The sequence below is a fragment of the Desmodus rotundus genome, chromosome 10 (genome assembly GCF_022682495.2).
Source record: "Desmodus rotundus isolate HL8 chromosome 10, HLdesRot8A.1, whole genome shotgun sequence".
NCBI classification, from domain to species: domain Eukaryota; kingdom Metazoa; phylum Chordata; class Mammalia; order Chiroptera; family Phyllostomidae; genus Desmodus; species Desmodus rotundus.
Genome location: NC_071396.1, coordinates 23311866 through 23329935, shown reverse-complemented (window position 1 = coordinate 23329935; position 18070 = coordinate 23311866). Strand labels below are relative to the sequence as shown.

General features: G+C 47.6%; 1 protein-coding gene across 3 annotated transcripts in view; it reads right to left on the bottom strand.

Annotated features, from left to right (window-relative positions):
• Positions 1 to 1101: 1101 nt before the first annotated feature.
• ABCB10 (ATP binding cassette subfamily B member 10) overlaps positions 1102 to 18070 on the bottom strand; it is a 29298-nt gene continuing 12329 nt past the window's right edge. For all 3 annotated transcript variants that reach the window (XM_053912928.2, XM_053912930.1, XM_053912929.2), the window contains exons 4-13: positions 17227 to 17361; positions 16307 to 16453; positions 15156 to 15291; positions 12315 to 12410; positions 11017 to 11226; positions 9060 to 9139; positions 7709 to 7889; positions 5111 to 5154; positions 3023 to 3057; positions 1102 to 2570 (exon numbers count right to left, since the gene is read on the bottom strand). In XM_053912928.2, the coding sequence (XP_053768903.1) occupies positions 2339 to 2570; positions 3023 to 3057; positions 5111 to 5154; positions 7709 to 7889; positions 9060 to 9139; positions 11017 to 11226; positions 12315 to 12410; positions 15156 to 15291; positions 16307 to 16453; positions 17227 to 17361 (1296 nt within the window). In that variant the 3' untranslated portion in view covers positions 1102 to 2338. The remainder of the gene's footprint in view (positions 2571 to 3022; positions 3058 to 5110; positions 5155 to 7708; positions 7890 to 9059; positions 9140 to 11016; positions 11227 to 12314; positions 12411 to 15155; positions 15292 to 16306; positions 16454 to 17226; positions 17362 to 18070) is intronic.

Here is an 18070-nt window from a genome sequence, read left to right as displayed (position 1 = left end):
AGAGGTATCACACTTGCCGACTTCAAATTTACTACAAAGCTACAATAATAAAGATCAGAGCAGTATTGGCAGAAACACACACACGGTCCCATAGAACAGAATTGAGAACCCAGGAATAAACACACATGTATATGGGCAACTAATTTTTGACAAAAGGAGCCAAAAATACACAATGGAGAAAAGAAAGTGTCTTTAATAAATGGTGCCAGTAAAACTGGAAAACTACATGCAAAGGAAGAAAACTAGACTGCTATCTGATATCATAAACAAAACTTAACTCAAAATAGATTAAAGCTGTAAATATAAGACCTGGAGCAGTAAGAGTACATAGAAGAAAACATAGGTTCTCAACTTAGGAACCTTGGTCTTGGAGAGGATTTTATGAACTTGAAATCAAAGGCAAGGGAAATAAAAGCAAAAATAAATTAACAGGACTACATCAGACTAAAACGCTTCTGCACAGCAAAAGATACCATCAACCAAAGAAAAACTCAACAAATGGAATAGGAGAAGATATTTGCAAATAATACCTCCAATAACAGGCTAATATCCAAAACATATTATGAACTCATACAATTTTAACCAGAACAAAAATGGGCAGAGGTCCTGAACAGTTTCCACAAGAATGCATAATAGCCAAGAGATATATAAAAAAAAGATGCTCAATTTCACTATCTATAAGGGAAATAAAATTCCAACCACAATGAGATACCTACCACCTCACACCTGTTGGGATGGCTTTTGTCAGTAAGACGAGAGAGAACAAGTGCTGGAGAGGGTGAGGAGAGACATGCGCGAACTCTCGTTCGCCGTCGGCGGGAATGTAAACCAGTGCGGACACTTCGTGCACGCAAATGAACGACAGACTCGTAGACACAGGCCCCACACAGAAGGGTGGCTGCTAGGAGCAGAGGGGGGGGGGGGAAGGCGAAGGGAGTCGACTTGAGGTGACGGAGGGAGACGAGCTCCGGGTGGGGAACACAGTGTGATACACAGATGAGGTGTTGCAGAACTGTACCCTTCAGACGTGTCCAATGCTGTGAGGCAGTGTTACCCCAATAACCTTAATAAAAGATAGCAAAACCAGAAAAGAAGTGACACAAAGTTCACTATAAATTTTAATCCACAATATAAATGTCACTTAAAGACACACTGAACATCTTGTATTAGAAAATAAAATACAATCAGATTCAATTTTGCGAATACTTCTATGGCACGCAGAGATTTCCTTCAGATCCAACTGTGTAACTGTCTTCTGTTCGCTCTCCGTGAAGCGCACCGGAACAGCGAACTGTTGAAGGACTACTAGTAAACTCGGTTAAAATGATTGTCACGGATGTACTGTTCGCTAATTCAAAACCCACAGTTCCTTCATTCACTGTATTCATCAGTAAATTCCCTTGTGCAGAATGAAGTATAGTACTCCGTGCTTATCACGAAATAGTGGCTTCTTCTTCCAGTGTAACCAGGGAACCAATGATCACTTAGAACAGGGGAAAACTTCCATTTTGACAAGATCGGACGTGCTCAGGGTGGTATGGCCGTAGAGGGAAAGCTGCCATTGTGATTACATCGGCACCGTCAGTGCGGAAAGAGCACTTTGTCTCAAGGTGACAGCACATCCACGGCACTGGCAGGACGTACGCCCAACTAATGGCTGTCAGCGTTGCTTTAGGGATTTCCAGGCATTTAGACCCACGTGCCAGACATGTTAAAATCACACACATCCAAACACAGTCTCACCCCAGACAGACACGTACTCCTAAACTCTCACACCTTTGCGGACACGGGAGACAGAAAACACAAATGTTCCCTTTCTCCACACATAACACTCAGGTGCGCTTCGTGAGAGCATGAGGAGAAAACAAACGATTCGACTTTCATCTTCGATTACACCGCCTAGTAATATACGACCCAAAGTTGGCAGAATACTACCGAGAGAATTACACAGTGATTGGCAAACTGGCCTAAAATAACTAGGCTTTTTGTTTATAATTCCCTTTTAAAAGTTGTCATTCGACAATAACTTCAGTCCGTAACAGCAGGTAACAAAAATGAGGTGCCAGGCTATATTAGAATATTCCAAGATAAAAGAAAGTACAAAACCTGAAAATAACTTCAGTGCTCTAGACACTTAGAAAGTTATAATTATTAAAACTCTGAGTAAAAAGGTCTTGAGAACAGGTACATCTCAAAATAATAGTCTATATACTTTGGGAAAAATAGGTATATTTCAAATAACTTGAAGTGTGATTTACAGATTCCACACCATCTCTAAGTCTTTTTCCCTGCAGTGCTGTTTTAAAGTTTCTCATTCAATTTACCAGTAATTGCTTCTTTATGCTGAAATGAAACTTTGTTTGTTCATTAATTTTCTATATAACCCATCTGGTTTTGAAAGCAGTTCTTTATGCTTCCCACATTCGATAATTTTTCCTTGGTCGAGAACAGCCACCATATTAGCATTCTTGATGGTAGACAGACGATGGGCAATAATTAACACTGTTCTTCCTTCCATTAGTCGATCCAGAGCTTCCTGCACAAGGTACTCATTCTCAGCATCCAATGCACTAAACGGGAAAACACGTGAGAAAGCAAAGATGTCAGAGCCACGCACACGTGTGTCCAAGCCATTTCCTGTCGCGCACACAGCGAACTTCCACTGCGATCGGAAGTGTAGCTGCTCGGGTCTTCCACCTGCACTTTGTATCATAAAGATACGGTTGGAAAAGGAGCGGGGACTCCAGATTTCCATAGGACTACAGTCACGTAGGAAAAAATCTGCGCAGTAGCTGGTTAGAGTGATTAGGGACTCATCATAAACGTGTCTGGATTGGAACCAGGACCCTCAGCTCAGGGCTCAGCCTCCCGACCGTCATCACTAAGTCAGACTCAGTCCCTTTGAAATGTAGAGGGCAAAGGACACTGTCAGCTGTGACACTGTGAAGTACAGAAGGACAGCCTGTCAGTACAGGAAGAGTTTTGTTTAATACAATTGCACATAGTATTAAGATATCCTCACCTGGTTGCTTCATCTAGAAGAAGGATTTTGGGATTCTGAAGAAGGAAAAACATTAAAAAGAAAACATAATTTTATTAGAAAAACACAAACTCTCAGTAATTAAAATAAAGTTCTGTACGTGAGACGACATGAATGAACCTTGAAAGCATGCTGCTAAGCGAATCGGCCGGACACGAAATGCTACACGCTGCAGGGCCCCGTAGGAAGTGTCCGGGCAGGCACACAGCCGAGACACAAAGTAGGGTGGTGGCCCCAGGCCAGGGTCAGGGGGGGAGTAAGGGAGGGTGGATGTGTGACTGCTAAAGGGCGTGGCGTCTCTTTGGGGTGATGAAAATGTTCTCAACTTGATTATGGTGACGGATACACTAAAACCCATTGAATTGTACCCTTTCAGTGGGTGAATTGTATAGTTTGCGAGTTACATCACAATAGACTGTTACAGAAAAGAAAGCCGTAAGTGTCTGATTAAGCAGGTGAGTGACAAGAGTTAGAGAGGACTCGAAACCACTGTCACAGTATCCGGGGACTGGGTCTCCGTCGCAGTGCAGGTCTGTCCTGCCGCCCACCCACCAGCGTGAGGTGGGGATCTCAGGTGAGTGAGACGGAGTCTCGCCTCTCGAGGTCCTGCTTCTAATTTAGTTAGGAGTATTGCGTAAAACAAAAACTAAGAGCAAGCTGATGTACATAATACATTAAATTCTAGTTTTGCCTAGGAGTTTATCACAAGAAGTGAAAACATGTCCACACAAAATCTTTTACACCATTCACTCACATCAGCATTATTCATTCACAAAGGCCCCAAACTGGAAACGACCCAAATGTTCGCCAGCCGGTGAATGGATAAACCAACCACGGGAGAGCCACACAAGGGACTACTACTCGGCAATGGAAAGGGAGGGAATTCTCATTTAGGCTGCAACACAGAGGAACCTCAAAACCATTGTGCTGGTAAAAGAGGCCAGATGAGCCAACCACGTCTTGTCTGATGCCATTCAGTCAAGGTGTCCAGACAGAAAGCAGGTTAGCAGAGGCCTGGGGCTGGGGCTGGGAATGGGGAAAGTCTATAAATGGGTCCCAGGGGTCCTTTATAGGGTGATAGAAATAGAAATAGAAAGAAGGAGGAGGAGGAGGGGCAGTGGGAGGGAGAGTAGGAAAGGGAGGGGGAAGGGGAGGAGGAAGGGGAGGATGGGGGAAGGAGGAGAGGAAGAATGTTCTTTTTTAGTTTTGATTGTGTGATGGTTGAATAACTGTAAATTTACAAAAACCCACTGAAAGTATATTTAAAATTGGTGAGCTTTATAGTATGCAAGTTACACTTTGGTAAAGCCTTTTTTCCTTTAAAAAATCATTTATTTATTTGTTTTTAGGGGGGGGAAGGGAGGGAGAGAGGGAGAGAAACATGGATGTGTAAGAGATATATATAGATCGGTTGCCTCTTGCACACCCCAACTGGGGACCTGGCCTGCAACCCAGGCACGTGCCCTGACTGGGAATCGAACCAGTGACCTTTCAGTTTGCAGGATGGGGCTCAATCCACTGAGCCACACCAGCCAGGGCCTTTTCTTTTTTCTTTTAAAAGATCATCTATAAATCTGAGGAGAGTAGTTAAGTAACAAAGGGGAAGCCTATCATTTCCTAAAAACACAATGTCTGACTTGCAGCCGAAACGGCTTTTCCCTCTCCTCTTAGAAGTCTTGCACAAGTACTTTAAGTCTGTATTACTCAGCCGAGCAGGGGTAACGGATGATACAAGCGAGTGCACTTGCGCTATTTCGACGCTGTGACACGGTCACTGGCTCACTGGTTGGGGCGCATGCTCCTTGATGGAAGGCCTACGTGTGGCACTGCCCTCCCTCTGCCAACACCAGCACAGCACCGGCCTCCGAATGCCCAAGGACGCGAGCTGAATTGGACACCGTGAGCTCAATGGGAGTCCCCTCTCATTTTTCCCCAGAACGGCCAACCGTGTATCGACCCTCCCCCACAGGAAAAAAAAAAAAAAAGAAGAAGAAAAAGAGTACAGTACAAACTACACGGTCTCTAACTAAAGAAATAACAAAACCCCCAGCCAGGTGGCTCCGGGCTTACCTTCAGCAGAGCACGGGCGATCGCAATCCGCTGTTTCTGCCCACCTGACAAAGACAGTGTTTTTTAAAAAAATTGAAAGCCTTCACAAAACTCTTGGTAATAGGCTTTTCTAATAAGCCATGTGGCAACTTGAAGGTCACTTTTCCAGTTAGTCATAGCTAAGGTAGATGGTGGAACAGAAACCTATTTTTAAATACGTGGTCTCCTCATTAACCTCAAAATTAATAACATCAATTATCATCATAGCGAACATTGACTGAGGTGTTCCTATGTACCAGGCACTTTCTTAATGCATTACACGTATTATCTTACTTAGTCTTCAAAAACTCCCGCGAAGTAGGTCCTATTACTATTCCCTTTTTATGCCCAATGAAAACAGAGGCACAAGATAACCTGCCCGAGTTCTCACAGTGGGTGCGCGGCAGAGCTGAGGTCTGAACCTGCGCAGAGTGCAGGGCTTTCAACCACCACACACCTGCCTCCCTAACAGAACATCCAACATTGCAAGGATATCCAGAGGTTTCTGAACAGCAGGTACAACGGACAGGAGCCCAGGGCACCTGTGGGGCTGGGATTCGGCACTCCACTGCCCGCCTCAGTCCACGGCCCCCCAGACCTTCTGCTGTCAGATGGCTGTCCCCTCTTCCCAGCCCAGGGAAGAGCTGGCACATACGTGGTGGTGTGTGTGCACACAAAACTGAAGGGCGCACACAGAGTAAGCCACACGCATCCTCCCGTTTTTGAAACTGCGTTCTACTAAAAGCAAGGGAACCAAAGCAGGATGGGAGTGGGGAAAATGTAGACAGGAGGAGGAAGTGAGTAGAAAGTCTGCGATGATTCCGCTTCCTCATCTTTGTGTCTCGTCCCTTTCTCCTTTCCCCCAGGGGACGCTATGCCTAAGTGACAACTGGAACAGTCTCAGAGAGCAATATTCAGGACTAACTCCCCGCAACTTGTTTCATTATAGAAAACTCAGTCTCATTTGTGGTGACGAAAACAATCCTTTTTGGTTGATTCTATTGGGCGAAAATACTTATTAGTAGGAATAGCTGGACACGACAGCATCTCATCTAAGAGTTCACCATTTACCGCTGCAATGCGTGGTGCTGCTAAAGCTGACCTCACCTTGAGGCAGCAGGGAAGCCCTTGCTTTCCTGACTGGGGAGAGTGTCCGGGTGCCCCGAGGCAGGTCAGTCGAGCTGCCAGCGGAGGGCTTCGGTGGCTCGGAGGAACCCTGGTGCTAATCAGTGCACTGGGAACACATTGCTAAGTCCTTTCTTTCTCCCGGAAAGCCAGCACGGATTGCAGCCTTCGGTTATTTCACTCCGACACGGAGCTTGAGCACCCTGGCAGAGGGAGGGACGTGCAGAGTCTGTCCCAAGGGAGACGGTGGCGTGGCATGGAACAGACCACAGGTCGCTCCCAACCCCACTCCAGGATGCTCAAGAATGTCACCACGAGCGGCCCGGGCTGGTTTTCTCCTGGGGACGTGTTTCAGAGACATAGTCACAGTTCACATCACACAGCAACGTGTAACTCTACTCCTGGAACCTCCCCAACCTAAAAACACATTTTTCATCCATTGCCTACAGTTTTAAAAAGTCATACACAATGAACTTAAAACACTTTGTGTTAAATTCTGTGTGTTCAGCACTTCAAGTGAGAAGTTTAGTGTTGAAAAGGACTGTTGCGCTTGTCCGCCTGGGCAGCCTCGCTCGGACATGGAGGCCCCCATCCCTGCTGAGACCCGTCCCCTGATGGAGAGCCCGCTGCCGTGAAAGGGAGCACATGGCAATGTGTGTGATGGAAATAAAATCTGCACTTAACCAGTTAAGAATGTGTTTCCCTCTCAGTCCTGCTCATCAGCCCACTTCTGGACTCTAAAGCAACAGCAAACAAGTGTTCTTTGTCCCTCCTGAGGGTCCGGCACACCACTATGTCACATGTGCCGGACCCACAGGGAACAGCGGCTGCGCCTCGCACTGGGCGCCTTCCACTCTCCCGGCACATGGCCGGCAAACCGCACCCAGGCCAGATCTGAGCCAGGACCTGCTCGTGCACAGCCCTCAAGCTAAGCGTGGCGTGTACATTTTACTCGGTTGTTTAAAAAACCAATGAAGAGGAATAATATGTTCAGATACCACATAAAACCTAAAATATGTATTTACTCTCAGGCCCTTTCTTGAAAAAGTCCTTTGACCCCTGGCCTAACATGTACAGTGAAAACTGGGGAGTAAAGAACTCTTTCAACCTCAATTCTGTTCCTGAGTCAGTCTCTGCCACCCTGAACAGATGACCCCGCTACCCTGTGTCTGTCTGGAGCAGCAAAGCGCATCTTTTCTCAGACGGGAATAAAAGCTGCTGTGGCCGAGTACTACTCGGTGGGATGCTCAGTGGGAACTCGGGAGCATCTCCGGGGTAGAAACTGAAGGGAACTGAGGAGCTGTCCACGGGCAAAAGGGATTTTTAGAAAGTGGAAAGTCCGGTTTCATAACCTCGAAGGACAGAAACCCAACTGAAAAGCAGCACTGCAACGAGGGATGTTCGGAGACGTCCGCGGAGCAGAGAGGTTCGGCTGCAACGCCGAGCGACAGGTACCTGAGAGCAGAACGCCCTTCTCTCCGACCACAGTGTCGAACCCTTGAGGGAAGTTTCGGATGAACGCGGCTGCGTTGGCCACTTCAGCCACTTTCTCTACCTGCTCGGCTGTCACTGCGGAGGGGTTGTCTGCGCCGTAGGCAATGTTCTCAGCAATCGAGCAAGAAAACAAAATCGGTTCCTACAAATTGGAAATAAAGTATTTACCACAAACTTCAAAGCAAACATCACACGTGTCTAGTAAACACAGTGGAGCTCAGTACCATAATTATATCTAAGAAAGTATTAAATTGCTCCAAAGAATACATGCTAGTTTCTTTGTTCTACTTCTTTGCTCTTCATAAATTCACCCAACAGATTTATTAAAAATTCATGTATTACTGTAAATAGGATTGATTTTGTCATCCGAGGTTCCCACCACACTACAGGAAATGAGACCCCACAGCAGATGCCTGCACAGTGCCTGGCACACAGTAGGCACTTCGTAAATGCAAGTTCCCATTCCTTGGGAATTGGAGGCACTGGAAGACCACAAGCGCGCCTGTGTTTTCCAGCTGCCTGCCTTCCATGGGCGACATTAGTTTTTGAAATCTACACAAACCAGATGGGAACATGACATTTTGACAGAACTCTGTGGAATGATCCCAAAAAGCAAATAAACGTCCAGCTTCTTTTCTCCAGCCCGTAAATGATACAAACCGCTGGTATCCTTATGCTACCGAGCACACCCCGTCCTTGCCCCACCTGCCCCTGCCCCTGCCCAGAAGGGGCTAAGGATCGGGTCTGGGGAGAGTTCAGCAGAAGCAGAGGCTCAGGTTGGTCTGCTGTGCACACAGCCTGGTAATGGAAATGTGAACAGCTGTGTCAAATTTCCCTGCACCGAGGGGTCCATGAAAAGAGCCTCGGTAAAGCTACCACATCACATTAGCATGCTGCCTTGAAAACTGTGGCCTCTTGCAAGGGGACCCTGGCTCTTTTCCACCACAGTCTCAGCTTGTTTTTTTGCTAAAACCCTTTATGCTCAACAGTAGACTATGGGGGGTAATAAAAATGGGAATTGGGGAAGAGTCGGCAGAAGCTAAGAAGTTAGCTTTTCTTCCTTTCCTCTAGACTACCTGCATTACAAATTCATGTCAGTGCCGGCTTTCGATAAAAAGTCAGGGCTTCACCTGGATAAGTGTTTAAGGTCTCAAGGAAGCAGCGGTATTTGCAGACCTAGACAATCTGCCAGGTGAGACATCTGGAAAACTTCCACTCTTTCTCTTTTGAGAGATTCTAGGCCAAGCAAAAAGCAAGTGACAAAAGCAATTTTAAAAGAAAGTGCAATAAAAACAAATCCCGTTCCTCTTACCTGACTCACGGCCCCGATCTTGGACCTCAGCCAGACTGGATTTAGCTGACGGATGTCATGACCATCGAGACTGACAGTTCCTTGTGGAGAGGGAAGGAAAGTCACGGAGCGTCCTGACTAATGCATCACAGGGCCAATGACTAACGTAAACACAGAGAGGGTCTGGTGGGAAAACGCCAGGCTCAGTTTTCAAAAGATTGAAAGTATACTCAAAACCTCCAAACAGAATTTAGACCAAAATACGACAGACTCTCAGAGAGAACAGGGCCTTTCCGGGTGGCCCACGCCTGCTGGCCCTGCAGTGGTCGCTGGCGGGCCCCGCGGGCTCATCCATCCCGCTCGCCTTCCTGCAGAGGCTGCAGAGCTTCCTGCAGTGACTCAGGCTCCACAGGCAGAGGCACCTGTGCAGAGCTTTGATTTGGACGAGATTCAGGCGGGAGAGGGGCAAGCCGTGAGGTGTCCACTTCTACAGACACTAGCAGAGGTGGCAGAGCTTGGAAGCTGGCGCCCAGGACCACAGCTGCCTCATTCTGCAGCTTCCTGACCACGACACCATCAGCCGCTACCCTGGAGGCCTGGCTCTGCGGTGACGCTCCGGGGAGTGTACTGGAAGCTCCACTCTGCCAGTGATTTTTGAGCTCTTTTATTAACTCCTTCAACTATCCCACCCTGCATTAACTCGGCTGGAAGAGAGTCGTCATCTGAAATGAAGAATCTGACGGCAATTGTGGCAGTGTTTAAATAATGAGACGCAATGCTGACCTTGGTTAACAGAATTAATTCTACACATTGCGGGGACCGATAATGCTGGGCGATGACTGTGACTAGCATGAGAAATGCCATCCCTTCTCAGCGAGTGGTGGCAGTTGCACAAGCCAGCTGTAAACTTGCACGAGCTGGCAAAACCCTGAGGTCTTTTACTTTAAAAGTACAAGTGCTCCACAGGCACCACGATGAAGAAACTAGAGAATCAACGTTCTGGCTTCACTTACACAACCTAACTAGGATCTCTCCAAACTCGGAACTGATAGCACGTAGAGATTCAACCAGACCGTGACCCCAGAGGCAAATGGCGTAGTGACACCCATTACATACAGCTGGTGCCTCTGTGGTTCAGACCCTGCAGGTCGGACACTGGCCTGGCACATGGCCAGCTCTCACACTGTTCTAAACAAAACCACAGGTACGAAGACCACAAGACACACTCTTTTTAAATTCACGATTCGCTCTTTACTAACAGTTGTTTTCTTGCTGAAAAACATCATTGTTTCTCAACCCCAGATTAAGTCAGTACATACAGAGTATCTACTCCAGGATCTGATATGAAGAAGGATATAAACCTTGTAACTACGTGTGGTGATGGATGTAAACTTGACATGTTGGGATCATTTCGTGACATATACAATTACCAAATCATAATGTCCTACACCTGAAATATGTTATGTCGATTACATCACAATAAACAGGACACAAAGAAGTAAAATAATGTGTTCTTTGCTCTAAAAGATGCTATAATCCAGCTAAACATCAAATAGAAACCAGAATGAGAACAACCCATGAAGAAAACCCCTACTTTCTCCAGAGACTCCCATGGAGCATCACAGAGAAGGGCATCACTGAGCGACAAGTCCTGTTTGCTCGGAACCTCCAAGCCCCCAGGGTGCTCCCCAGGGCTCCTGCCTCCGTCCATGGGAGAGCCCAGCATGCGAGAGGAGGAGGAGGCACGGCGCAGTCCCGTAGGACCTGAGGTCTGACCGACACACACAAAACGCCTGAAGGGCCTTCTCTACGAGCTGCCCTAAGAGGGTCTCCTGCGTCGAAGGGCTTCCTTTTCCGGAATGAAGCCCTGGCACTCGGAACTCACACACACGAACCTGTCCCACCGCCTGACCCTTTCTGGGCATGGGAGTAAGAAGGGCTCAGGACAGCCCTCCCACCCACTGTGTGGTGGACTCACCGGAAACGGGGTCGTACAATCTCAGCAGCAGGGAGAGCACTGTTGATTTGCCGGAGCCACTGGGGCCAACCAGCGCTGTGACGGACCCTGACGGGATAGAGAGGCTGAAGTCCTGGAATATGGGCACCTCTGGGCGAGCTGGGTAGGTGAAATGCACATTCTTAAACTCCAAAGTACCCTGGAAGCTTTTCTCATTCAAGATAAGTCCCTCTGAAACACAAGATGGAATTCTAATTACTTAACGCAAAGACCAAAGTCACAGCTGACCTCAGCTCCCACTTGTCTGCCGGCAGATGATGGTGCCACCTCGGCGGGCCTGGCGTCAGCGCTCTTGCTGGGCAAGTCAGGAGGCGGCCTCTGTCTTGATGCTTATCCCGAGCCTGCTCTGCACACGCTCTGTCCAAGGTGCCACGCGTGAGCTGTCCTGTTTGATTGCCACAGCCCCGAGAGGTAGAGATGACCGTCCCAGCTCCACTGACAGGACACTGCAGCTCAGAGACAACACCCTGCCAAGCTACCAAGTCCTGGACTTAGCGTCCCCCTCCCCGTGCTACCTCCCCGTGGCTTGCTTGCTCCGGGGCTGATCTCATCGGCTCTCCATCAGTGTTTGGAGAGAATGATGCTCATGTGGGCACTGCACAGCAGCCAAGGAGCGGAGGGGATCGGGCCTATGTTCGGAGGTCTGCGCTGTCCTGCTATCACCCTGGGCTTACATCCTCCAGCCCATGATCCTAGAGAATGCTGGGTAAGGAGCCGGTGAGGGTTGGGGAGTGGGTACCGCTCACAGCCACTTCTCCCGAGCCCTGGCTTCCAGGGAAGCAGCTGGTGAAGGAGATGGCTCTAGACGAGACAATTAGTACCAGCATTCCCCATCCCACATCCAAAAGTCAAGAAATTTGGGGGGTTTCTATGTGAGATGCCTCTTCCTTCTCTCCTGTCCCCCACACAAACATCAAAGTCACTGAGGGAACAAATCTGGTGGACCATCCAGGGCCCTTCCTATGGCACACGTGGGCTGCCATCCTGCTGTCTGTGGTAACAAGTCACCTGCAGGGAGGTAAACAGTGGGGGGCAAACCACGTGGCCAGCCCCATGCTTCCAGGGGCATCCCCGGGCCTGCCAGCAGCTGTCCTTCCTCTCTCACTGCCCGCCCCTCTGAGGACTCTTTCCCTGCCACTGCCAGGAACGGCGTCCTTGTCACGCCCATCCTTCACAGGCAGGGCAGGAAGGGGGCCTAACTGTCCAAAGCCACATTCGTTTAACCCCAGCAAAAGAGGGCAAACGCACTTCAGACCCACCGTTGAAAGGAAGCTCAGGCTTTCTCTCGAGGAGCTCCCAGAGGCGTCCCCCGGCACCCAGTCCTTTCATCAGCTCTGAGTAGAAGGAGCTTAGACCTGAGGATGAGAAGCTAAGATCCATCACCGGCACCAGGAAACAGCTGCTGCTCCCCTCCCGCTGGGACAGGTAACAACTTGCTCTCAATATAAAACCTGTTACTTTCAAAAAAGGATCGGAGGCAGCTACCTGGAATCCACGTTCGGAATTCCCTCTGTCTCATACCCTTGTCTGCCTTCAGCTTCTACTCCAATCTCATTGATTTCTAATACGGGTTTAATGGGTGATCAGGAAGTTTACAGATACGTATAGCCAAGTTAATCAGCCACTGAATTAAAGCCACAGTGTTAGAGAAAATTCTACCTAATCAACAACAGCAATATAAATAAAATATGATGTTTATCCTACACTAAAAGGAAAATACAATATCCCGATATTCCTTTTAAATTCATATCCACAAAAACCAAACCTCTGTTTTAAGCACTCAAAAATTCACTTTTACTAGGCTAAAAGCTGAAAAGGAATTTGGTCATGTTAAATATTCCAACAATCTCTTCTTAAAGCCTCCTTTATCACACTCAGTGGGTTGTCTTTTGTTTTACTGATGGTTTCCTTCACTGGGCAGAAACTTTTTAATCTGATGCAGTCTTATTTATTTTGTTTCCTTTGTCCAGGGAGACATATCCCAAAAAATACTGCTAAGACTGATGTCAAAGAGAGCTTTCTGCCCACGTTTTCTTCTAGGAGTTTCATGGTTTCAGGTGTGCATTTAACTCTGTAATATGTTTTGAATTTATTTTTGTACAATATATGATGTAAGAGAGTGATCCACTTTTGAAATCTTTTTTGCCTATTCTGTTTTCCCAACACCATTTATTGAGGAGTCTGTCACTTCCCCATTGTATATTTTTGTCTCCCTCGTAGATTCATTGACCAAATGATTGTGGGTTTATTTCTGGGCTTTCTGACTTGAACAAACATTTCTCCAAAGAAGACATACAGATGGCCAACAGACATGAAAAGACGCCCAACATCACTAATGATCAGGGAAATGCAAATCAAAACCACAAGGAGATATCACGTCACAGATGTCAGAATGGCCATCACCAAAAAGTCAACAAATAGTTAAGTATTGGATAGGATGTGAAGAAAGGGGAACTTGTGAGCACTGTTGGTGGGATGGTCCAATGATGCAGCCACTGTGGAAACAGTATGGGGGGTCCTCAGAATATAAAAAATATAGAATACCAAATGACCCGGCAATTCCACTTCTGGGCATTCAAAGAGAATGAAAACACTAGCACAAAGAGATACACACGCCCCTATGGTAAGCATTATTTGCAACAGCCAAGATATGAAAGCGTCCTGGGTGCCCACTGACGGATGAATGGGTAAAGAACCTGGGGTTCATACACCCAATGGAGTATCATTCAGCCACAGAGAGAGTGAAATCTTGCCACTTGTGACGACATGGACGAACCTGGAGAGTATTGTGCTGAGTGAAATAAGTCAGATAAAGACAAATACTATGTGATTTCACTTCCATGAAGACCAGAGGCCGTTCCTCTCAGGTCAAGTAGTGTAGAGAAAAGAAGGTGGGGGAGAGGGGCGACTGAAAAAGAACAAACGAGCTGTGGCAGAAAGCCTGCGGTTAGGGGCCCAGGAGAAAGCTGATAGTGCACAAGTGTGGGATGTGAGCAGAAAGCCACAGAGAGGGAAGTGGCAGCAGGCAAACCCACTCGGAGGTGGGGCAGAAGACTTCAAGGAACAGGACCTCGCAGCTGTGGGGCCCTGCAGCCCAGCAGGCTCAACCCAGGGTACGGAGAGGAAAGAGCCACCCCGCTGTCGCTGGGCCCTCCCGCAGGACCCTCCCGCTCCTCAAACCACTCAGCTGCCTGCCATGGCTTCATCGGGTTTTTCCTCAAACAAGCCAAAACTCAGATGCTACTTTCAGGGGACTCTGGAAATCTCAGTCTAGAAGATAGATATCCTCACTTGCCTGCAGATGTGTAAGGAACAGCCTCTACCTTTAACCAGTACGTACGAAATTCTGAAAAGAAAAACCTCACGCTGAGGTGGGGTTCTCAGGTTCCATCGGTCAGACCTCAAGCTATTTACCTAGCCTTTCCACCCTGGTTTGCAAAGAGGCAGAGAAGCAAAAAGCAGGAAATTGTTGCCCCTCGTTGCCTGGGGAAGCAGGAAAGGCACAGAAACTTCACAGACTTCGCACAGCTCCGCCCGCCTCACCCAGGGGAGGACAATAAAGGACAATAAACGCTAAACTCAGAGAGTCCAGACAAGAGCAGGACGCTCTGTCCCAGGCGCTAATTTGTATTTTTTGATTGTTCATTAGTTTTGCACATGGTCGACTTTGCACCCAAGGACTTTTATTCCCCAGCCGTTTGCCAGTCACGAGACAGCCCCTCCCACAGGACCATGGTGTTCCCGTGCACACACCTGTCCAGCACTGTCTTTCCTCCCCCCACATTCATTCTATGAGCAAGGTGGCAAGCCTCGCAGGCTAGAAAATACCGCACCCGAGCGGCCCTGAGCTCAGTGAGTGACAAGTGGCCTCCAAAAATCCTGCACTTCCCAACCAAGCAACTGCTTGCCTCTTTGGGAGGATCACTCTCATATCCTTACTTTTTCTTTTAAAGTCAAGTTGGAATGACTTTCTAGAAAATACTTTTTTCAGGGGAAGTTAATTGCTGAGAGATGGAGTAGTAGGAAAATTAAGTTTTTAGTCCAGAAACTAGAATCGGACATTCCATCTGTAACTCCCCGAGCCTATTTCGGTTACGTACCTCCGATGCTTAGTCCGACCCAGAAAGCGTACATCAGGAAGGAAGAGAGCTCGCCCACGGTCATGTGGGCGCTGCCCATCAGCAGCCCCCCTTTGTACAGGACGGACAGCACAATCAGGTTCCCGGAGAGCCCCGTCTGCCGAAGGAGGAAAACACAGAAGTCGGGGGGGACCAGGGACCCCAAATGCAAACAGCATGAAAATGGTCTATAATTTCCTCTCTGCACTTAATGATCACAGCAAGATTTTTCCAAGATGTTACATTTTTATCTAAATTTCAAAGAAAAATACTTTTGAAATGTTGCAATATTGAAAGAAAGAATCTCATCGGCATGGAAACCTGGAAGCTAAGTCACCCGTCAGATTCCTGTTTTACTCTGGGCACTCGGGTTGCAAAGGAGAAAGTTAGTACCGGGGTTCGTTTCCTAACTGCAGGCAATACACACCCAGCCAGCATGTGTGTTCGTATGTTCTCACGTGTCACACTGGGCAAAGCCTGGACCTCTGGCCCTCCTCGGCCTGTGAGGGATGGGTGGTCTCTGGTAAGTGCTGCCTTCTCTGGGCCTCTGTTTCCCTATCTGTTGAGTCGCGGCCATTACCGAAGCACCTCTAAAGTTGTTCCCAGTTTGAACATGTTATGAATTTGCCCTCATGGTGACTTTCTAGTTCCGGGTCCAGTTTGAGTTCCTTGTGATCGATGTGATTAACTGTTTCAGACTTCCTTCTCGAAATACACCGAGGTTGTCCTGGTTACTCCTCAGTGGGTCTCAAACTGCCTGCACCAGGCGGACGGAGCCGATAAATCACACACTGCTGCTCCCCCGCCCCCAGAGTGTCTGGTCCGGTAGCTCTGGAGTGGGGCTGGAAGTCGGCAAGTCTCGCCCGCTCCCCGTGAAGCTATGCGGCCGATCCGGACCACAGTTTGAGAATCAGTGCCTGATCCCTTACTGTTTGGTCTCACCACCCATCCGTTGCCTTTTCTCTACTTACATTTTCTTGTTTTCTTCTTCTTTCACAAAAATATTTTAAGAAAGGCAATTCTTAGTCTTGAGGTAGAATAGAATCATTTTCTATTTAAGGCAAGAGTCACAGTAAAATCTCTCCTAATTATAGCATCTGTCTTTCTCACTCTTTCCGAAACGATGTACTTACAGCTCCGAAGAAGCCGGCCCGGGCAAATGCCTCTTTCCTTGCTAACTGCAGGACATAGTCCACTCTGCTGCTGTATTTCTCTATTTCGGTGCTCTCCTTCCCAAAAGCTCGAACAGTTCTTATATTTCCAATACGTTCCTCAGCTAGCTGGGAGAAGAACAAAACCATTTCAGGGGGAGCCAGGCCACGTTCCAAGATTTCTAGAGGCACAATTAAAAGGTGGTTCTCATTTTTAAGACACTGTCGACGGAGTGGCTTCTGATACATGACTAAGTCAAAAATAGATTGCAAAGGGGAGTGTAGAGAACAAGCTTATTTTTGGAAACAGAGATCCATATATATGCACATCATATATAAAGGTAGAATAAAGATAAACAGGAGGGTAGGTAGCTGGATACAGAAATATATCTTTATGCAGAAGAATATTAAAAGGACAGAGTCCAACATGTTAATAATAATTGAGAGGTAGGATTATGCATGTTATCTTTTCTCTTTATATTTCCAATTTTCAATGAGAAACATTCACGGTTTTTGCAACATAAAAATATAACAATTATTTTTACTTTTTAAAGAGGCAACATGGGACAGCAGTGCAAAGCTACCCTTATTGATTCATGAAGAATAGAGAATCATCCACAAAGTTCTCTGAAAAAACGATTAGCCTTTTTGTCCTACTAGAAATAGTGACGGTAAGAAGTAAGAAATCCACACCGTGTTCCAAGTTAAACTGGGTCTATCTGACGTGTGGGTAGCAATCTAGTCTAGACGGCAGAGTACTGCAGGCGTCTAGGACCCTGGGGTCAAATGTAAGGAAAAGTACGAACTTTCTGAAAAGCAGATTCCTGGGGGTCTGCCCACTGGTGCCACAGCTCTGTGCTCACTCAAGCCCACTGGAGACCACGCCAAGGAAGGGCCTTTACCTGAGTGGCTTGCGCCAGGGAATCCTGAGTGACTTTGGTCAGTTTCCGTAGGTAGCGTCCATAAATCACAGCAAGGATGGATATTGGAGGCACCACACTCAAAACAAAAGTCGCCAGATGAGGTGAGACAAAAAACTGTTGAAAACAAAAGCCACAAGGTTTTCGATACACAGGAGCGGCAAGAAACGCTCATTGCCTACTGTAGGCGAGAGTGTGTTTCGCCAATCTCCATAAAACCTGTGAGCCCTCAGCACGCCACACAGGAGGGATGTGACCGGTCAAGAGCTGCTGAAGAAAGGGTGGAAATCTCTCACCCTCCACACTGTACCACGGCCAGTGCAATGCTGTGTACACGAGGCCCTGCCGTTCAGCAACAGAGAAGGGGGAGGCAGGGCGGGAGTGAGGGAAGGAGGCCCATCCTGCCCATGCTGCCCGGGCCACACTGGGAATTCTGTGTTCAAGTCTGGACCCCATCAAGGACACTGAGCCGGAGCAATGGGTCCCACTGAGATGACCAAGATGGCAGAGACCCAAAACACCTGCGTCAGGTGACAGACAGATGAAAGAGACATGGGGAGGACATAACAAACAAGTGGAAGAAGAGTTACAGTGGTTTCCATGGCTCAGTGGATCAGAACTCATCATAAGGAGGAGATTCCTAACAGCTGGAGTTGCTCAAAGAAGAAATAGCCGGCTTCTAAAAGCAACACGGTGGGGTTGCCTGTCGACCCTGCAATGTGGAGATTGTATTTTAAACGATACTAGCATCTCCTCACCAAATTATTAAAACCTGCCAAATCTCGATCGCACAGGAAATAGTACAGTCAGTACAAATCACGCATCC